Here is a 6,793-nt window from a genome sequence, read left to right as displayed (position 1 = left end):
ATTGCATACTCTCTGTGTTAGAGTGGGACATCACTCTCTGAGAATTCAATTACTCAATACAGGATCCCCACTTAAGAAGTCTGTAAGAAGAAAAATGGTTGCTATTTATTTATGCAGGGCCATGAGTGTGTGCTAGGGACTGTAGAGCCTGTGGGGGCAACACCCTCTGTCCAATGGCCCTCTGCTAGAAAAGATGTGAATTTGCAATCCAAGAGGAAGGAAGAGTCTGATCAGATGGAAGTGAACAAGCCGAAAGGAGAGGTCAGCACAGGGCTACTCCAAGGAGAAGAGTCCAAATGACTCACACACCCTCCTGTTAACTTGACATGGGCCACAACTCCAATCCATGGTGCAAGAGGGCTGCCCAACAGATTGTAGAAGCCCATCGGCCGTCAATCCAGATCCTTTTGTTTTCTTATACTGCATTCATTATTGGCACCCAAAAATATGTCTTCCTCATGGCAAACTTCACCAAAAGAGGAACGTGAGGGAGCTGGGTTGATGCACAGAGATGGGAAGTAGCAGAAAACATAGATGGGGGTGTGTGGGTGGGAAGCAAAAGATCTGACAGAACCACAGCACCAAACTAGAACTGGGCAAGGTTAAAAACCTCACTCAGCCATGAAGCTTATTATGTGACTTTTGGTGCCAGTCAACCTCTCTCAGCCTAACCTCTTTCACACATTTTTTTCTGAGGATAGAAAGGGGAGGGCACTGTGTATCTTGAGCTCCTTGAGAGAAGCCAGGTATATAAGTGTAATAACAGACAGGCTTGTCTGAGACAGCAGGAACAAGTGGTGGAAGGAAGCTAACATTTTCAGCACCTAGATCGGGATGCAGAACCTCTCTCTTGGTGGTGCTAAACTACAACTCCCATCAATCCTGACCACTAGGCTGTGTGGGCTGCTGAGAGTTGGGATTCCAGAAACATCAGGAACGACACACGATTCCCCAGCCATGTTCTCTGACTGAGGTGGTCATCTTCCATGTTGTGCATTCCACACTTTCACAGAGTCCAAGCAAATGGCTACTTGCAGCTCTGTAATAACAAAGATGGGGGGGGGGGAGAAAACAACCTCAGGCTTAATGTTCAAGACCCAAACAGGTTTTATTCAAGCCAGGAACAGTCTGCCACTTCACTAGAAACACAAGAGAGGAGCAGTGGGCAGCTAAAGGAAATAAAGTCAATTGTCTCCACCCTAGGCAGAAGTTGTTGATACATTAGTGATAGAACTCTTTAAAAAAAGAAAAGGGGAAGAGAGACTGGGAAGTGGCTCCTGCTCTGCTTCCTCCAGGATAAGCAGCAGAAGTTCAAGGTGTGTGGTCCAATTTGCCAGAATGGTTGTCCGGAGGGGTGTATTTTCCCTCCTTTATCAGCTTCTCCCTCTGTGCCTGAATCGCCAACATTCGCTTCACCTGCCAAAGGAACAGAAGAGAGAGTTGGGATGTCACCTTCTGAGTTAAATCTTGCCCTCTCCAGCAGGTCAGAGCACGTAGGGATTTATAAAGGAGCATGCTCCCATTGCTGAAGGTCTCAGATTTAACACTCCCTTTAACGTGTTCCAACTCACTGGAAGGTGACCAGATGCAAGGGAAAACATGGAACCTCTTTCCCTTTAAAAATTGTGCAAAAGAGGAGACTGCAACAGGGGAAGGCTTTGCCACTCCTTTGTGAGAAGTTGCACCTGCCCAAATATTCTCTTCTATACAAGTGTAGAGAGATCAGATCAGGGTGGGGAGAGAAGGGGGGGAAAACGGACATACACGAGATTTTTTTTTAGGGTGGGTTATAAGCCGATCTTGAGTTCAAATAGACTGACAACTCTGCTACTCTCAGTCTCGCAGTTCTGTTCTTTAGGTCAAAGTGTCAGAATCTTTCAGCATCAAGGTGCAGAGTGAGAGCCAGGAGGTACCTTACTAGCGAAAGGCTTTGATGGGCTCCCACACATGGTTGCCCTCCAGATGGCATGCTATTCTCTACTTGCCACAAAATGATCTTGGTCTGCCAGGCTCCTGAGGTGCCTGCACAGCTGACCAAGATGTTCACTCTGCACTCTCAGCTATGGAGATGTGAGAAGCCCAGTTAGGGATGGGCTGTTTTGTTAACAACAGATGGGGCTGGGGAAGGAGAGGAGAGAGGCTCTGAAGCAGCAATACCTCGCTCTCGTTGCATGATGAAAACATTCAAAGGGGTGGACCAATTACATTGAAAGATGGCGACAAGCTGCAGCTTGCAAAATATTTTAACGTTTCTCCCAGCTTACATCCACAAACCCAACGGAGCTTACACTTTGGAATTCCACCTGCTTCCCCCACCCTGATAGCACCTCAAAAGGTGTCCCATGAGTCAGAATTTACCAGGCCATTTGGTCTGACTACACTGCAAGGCAGCTTCACACATCAGCCCTGCCCCTGGGTGGTCAACCAATGGATCCCCAACATTAGTGCACAAAACGCAGAGCCTGCTTGCAGTTAACAGCATATAGAGTAAGGGCTATTCCCTTACCCCCAAGTCAACCATTTGCTTTGGAGCTCAATTACAAATCAGTTTATTACACCCACACTAACTGCAGCTGTGAATTACTCTACCAATCTAATGTTCTCACTGCTGTGAGAAGGAAGCACAGCTGCTTCTCTTTCCTTTGCACCTCATGTTGGGAAGACAAATGGTAGCTCTGCATGGCATCAAGGATGGATGGAAATACAAGAGAATTCTGCCTTTGAAATGAGCTGCCTGCTAATAACTTCTGCCTAGGGAAAGCAAACTTACTACATTTCTATTCTCCCCAAAACTGTCCATACCATCTCTTTCAAGCAGCACATGGGAAAAGGCAGTCAACTACTGCAGATACTCCAGCAATAAGAAAAGCAAACAGACAAATACTTCCTCGCACACAGATGCCCGCTTGCTGACCCTGGGTCCCTGCTTCAGGTCTCCCACTCACCATTTTTTTCTTGCTTAGACATTCAGCAAAATCCTCCATCTCCTGCTGGCACTCCTTCTTTGCCCTTACGGACCCAATGCCATCAGCACACTCCAGCCACTCCTTCTCAAAGGCAAAGCACAAACTGGCCTGCTTGTGGGGCTGCTTGGCACTCCCAGTGAGCAACCACCTGTCAACATCAATGCCCAGCTGGTTCTGGATATCGAGAACTGGCATGGCTGAGGGGGGAGAAAAAAACACCAATAAAGAAATGATCCTAAATGTGCATAGCTAGGTGTGTAGCTGAAGAGCAGCCAGGTGACTCAGGAAGAAATCCTCCTTAGGGGGGACATCAGACTAGGGGAGAGAGAAGCAGGAAGTTCTGGGAAGAAAGGCTTTAAGGTGAGCATGTTCAAGCAGGAACAAATTAATCTGATGATTGAGTGCCTTCATCTTTGAAGTGGCAGTGGTGGATGAATAAAATATTCCCAATTTAATATGTTTTCTCTTCTCCTTTTTTAGAAAACACTGCCTAACGCATCCTCAGGTGGAGGATATGGATAGCACACATGGCAATGTCTAGGAGATACCTGAGGTGAGGTCAGCTGGCATCACTCACTGTACCATTGCACCAAGTAATGAGGAGGAGCAGGAAGTAGGGCTACAGCCACAGCACCTGCCCACACCTTTATGGGGGTGAAAGCCCACCCAGGGCTGTGTGCTAGCTCTGCAGTACAGTTCTCCCCCCCCCACACACACACTCGCACCAAAACAGGGGTGACATCAGCAGACTCAGGGTAATTATGAGGTTTGCAATGATACAAACAATCTTTAATGGGGAAAACCTTCAGTCCCTAGGTTACTCAATGGCAAGGAACACTAAGTGGCTGGAGAAATGAAAACTGGGTGCCTGGGAATGGAACTGAGGGGCTAGAGAAGATGTACAAAGGAAGAGACACATAGACAGAACTACTCCACTGTTTGGTTAGGTCATTCCCCGGGTTCACATTGAGAAACTATTTTTAAATGTCCCTAGGGACAGAAGTGAGAGCTGACCATAGAAATCAATGGAGAAATCAAAGATTTTAACACGGCTAGGAATGGGCAAATGTGTGTGCATATATATATTTTATTTCTCAGAGATTTGGAAACAGTTTGAAGAAGAAAAATTGCTTGTGATGTGAACATTCATTGTAGGTTTTTTGTGTCTGGTTGTAATGTTGTAATGCTGACAATAAGGAAAGGTTTCCAAGTCTAGATAATTCTCTCCCCCTCCCCCCGCCCCCCACGATAATGATGGTTTCAAAATAATAATCCCATAACTGGTAGAAATCCAAGCTACGTTTAAGGACTTAATGGTTACAGCACCATACTGTTCCCTCTCTAATGCTGAATACACTGCAATTACCATCTGGAGAAATCAATGCAATCATATTTCTAAACTACCTGTAAACTGATACACTATTTCAGTGTTTCCCAACCTTGGCCTCCAGCTGTTTTTGGACTACAACTCCCATCATCCCTAGCTAGCAAGACCAATGGTCAGGGATGGTGGGAATTGTAGTCTGAAAACAGCTGGAGGCCCAAGGTTGGGAACACTGCACTATTTCATTTATTTCCCACTATCTTCTCAAAGGAGCCCAAGATGACAAACACTAGGAAATATGATTAAAAATAAAATTAAAACATATTCAAATTTTAAAACACGTTTCCAAGTCATGTGCCTGAATGGGCCCACTGAAACAAAGTTTTCAGGAGGCATCTAAAACAATATACTGTAGTGATTTTGCTGCCTCATGTCAATAGGAGGGGAGTTCCACAGCTAAAGCTAGAGTGTTGCCACTCTAGTCTAAAGGAACTACAGTACTCAAACTTGGATCCAACACTGTGTGGCACTTGCAGAAGTTAAAGTTTTGCAGATCAAAGTAGCACGTAGGTAAGGTGATCCCTTAAGTAAATGAGTCTAAGCCGTTATATATCAAACTGTAAAATTTGTGAGCTTGCCAAATACACCCAAAACATTTACACATTTAAAGCAAGCTTAAATCTAATGAGAAGATGTTTCAAAACAATTCATTTCCCTCCAAATTCCCCTCCCCACCAGACTTCAAAATATTCCCAGACTACATCCTGTTTCACATCCACACACCTGGCTTCATTCAAAGTTTCCAGAAGTTTAGCATATCTGGGAGCACGGCTAGCCCTACCATAGGCCTCAAAGGAGATGGTTTAGCGCCTCTGTTGAAACAGGCAGCATATGGTTAGCGCATCTAACCAACCCAGTGATTGCCAAGGTGGGTTACCTAGGGAGGGGTGGAAAGTAGGCAGCAGGGGGTGCTGGGGGTGTAAATGACTAACTGACTTTGAAAAGTTGTTATCACTGAATCAAGTTCATCAGTTTTGTTAAATGAATTAAACTAAATAGCTTTAATTGAATTTTGAATAAGTATGCAATTAATTGTTACTGTTTTGAATTTTATTGCACTATCTTCCGTAGTGGGCCGTACAAACCGCTGTTCTGAATAATGCTTTTCTGGGGTACGGTGAGGGAATGATCCCAAAAAGATTTAGGAACCACTGTTCTAACCTATTCTTACGGCATTTCTAAGCTACCTCGACCAGCCTGGGCGCTATCATGCACTAGGGACTGAGGGAGCCTCAAGGAGCAGCAAGCTCTTCTGGGGGCGACCCTCCCTCAGACTACCGCCCACCCTTCCGCCAAAGGCATAGGTAACAGAACCCAGAACGTGCTTCAAATGGCTCTGCATTTTTATCTTGCAGGGAACTTTGCTACACAGTTTGTCCCTCCCCGCCGCAGGCAGAAGGGGTGGGGTAGTGAAATGGATACCCTTGCCACACAACCCCCCCGCCCCTTCCATCTGAGTAACAGCCCCCCCCCCCGGCCTTCGTTACCTACCTGTCCTTGCGAGCGTTCGCGACACTGCTGCCGTCAGGCGTGCCCCTCGCTTTCACGACAGTCGCGGCTTGACGTAAAGCCGGATTCCGCTCAGATTACGTGTACGTGAGACCAGAGAACAGAAAAATGAAGAGTGACTCGCCGTCTCAGGAGTTAACTTCCGGGCTTACATTGGATAAACCATTTTTTAAGAACGAATCTCCTCGCCCTCTGCCGGTGGGAGGGAAGCGAGAGCGGCGTCAAGGGACGGGCTGAGAAAGCCAGAACGTGAACGGGCAGCAGGAGTGTTGGACGGTAAGGTGTAGTGGTGAGCGTTTCGGATTAAGACTTTGGGTGACCAGGGTTCAAATCCCCATACACCTCCCCTGCCTAAACTACCTTGTAGGGTCGTTGTACGGATTAAATGAAGGAAGGGAATCTCCTTAGAAAGGAAAAAAGGTGGGATATAAACGTAACGTATTATTATTATTATTATTATTATTATTTTTCTTCAGGTTTCTAGTTTAATTTTGTTCAATAAACTGGTTTTTAAAGAACTTAAACACTAGTCCTGGCAACTCGCACCCAATTGCAACTGTGATCTATGAGGGTGCGCAGGTGTGGACGGTGTGGCTGAAGACAAAGTAATCTGCATTGTACTACTCAGGTGTTAGCGCTGCAGGTCAAAGGTGGGGCTGAGGCCAGTTTGGATTTCCAGCCAGCCCAATCCTTGTGCCAGAAGAGGAAAAGAGGAGGCTCCCTCGGGTTGTAATTGAGGTAGGCAGGTGCCCTCCTTCTCAGAGGACAGACCTCGGCTCTCTCATTGCCACACAGCTCTGTTATAAGACCAGCTCCATCAGATTCTTCCTAGCTCTGGACTGTTTCCATTTCAGCTACCAAATAACTTTGAAAGAATTGATTCCCGAAGTATGCTTTCTCCCACATTTCCCTTTGACCAGTGAAGTCCCCCTTG

At 46.2% G+C, this 6,793-nt stretch overlaps 1 protein-coding gene across 2 annotated transcripts; it reads right to left on the bottom strand.

Annotated features, from left to right (window-relative positions):
- Positions 1-1,247: 1,247 nt before the first annotated feature.
- NDUFS5 (NADH:ubiquinone oxidoreductase subunit S5) lies at positions 1,248-5,941 on the bottom strand. 2 transcript variants are annotated; one of them, XM_033157573.1, is made up of 3 exons: positions 5,842-5,941; positions 2,946-3,163; positions 1,248-1,416 (listed from the first exon to the last, which is right to left on the bottom strand). In XM_033157573.1, the coding sequence occupies exons 2-3, from the start codon at positions 3,159-3,161 to the stop codon at positions 1,312-1,314; spliced, it is 321 nt and encodes a 106-aa protein (XP_033013464.1). In that variant the 5' UTR covers positions 3,162-3,163; positions 5,842-5,941; the 3' UTR covers positions 1,248-1,311. The 2 variants fall into 2 exon arrangements, with proteins under 2 accessions (XP_033013464.1, XP_033013465.1); XM_033157574.1 differs by having other exon boundaries at positions 5,838-5,925.
- Between the last annotated feature and the right edge of the window lie 852 nt (positions 5,942-6,793).

Source organism: Lacerta agilis, chromosome 8, assembly GCF_009819535.1.
Source record: "Lacerta agilis isolate rLacAgi1 chromosome 8, rLacAgi1.pri, whole genome shotgun sequence".
Lineage (NCBI taxonomy): Eukaryota > Metazoa > Chordata > Lepidosauria > Squamata > Lacertidae > Lacerta > Lacerta agilis.
Note: the sequence above shows the minus strand (reverse complement) of the source record. Positions and strands in the feature narration are given on the sequence as shown.

Excerpts from the sequence above, each read along its gene's own strand:
- NDUFS5 (XM_033157573.1), bottom strand. The coding sequence starts at position 3,161 with ATGCCAGTTCTCGATATCCAGAACCAGCTGGGCATTGATGTTGACAGG. Across the intron at positions 1,417-2,945 it reads GTCTAAGCAAGAAAAAAATG|GTGAAGCGAATGTTGGCGAT; the intron begins GTGAGTGGGAGA and ends TTCCTTTGGCAG.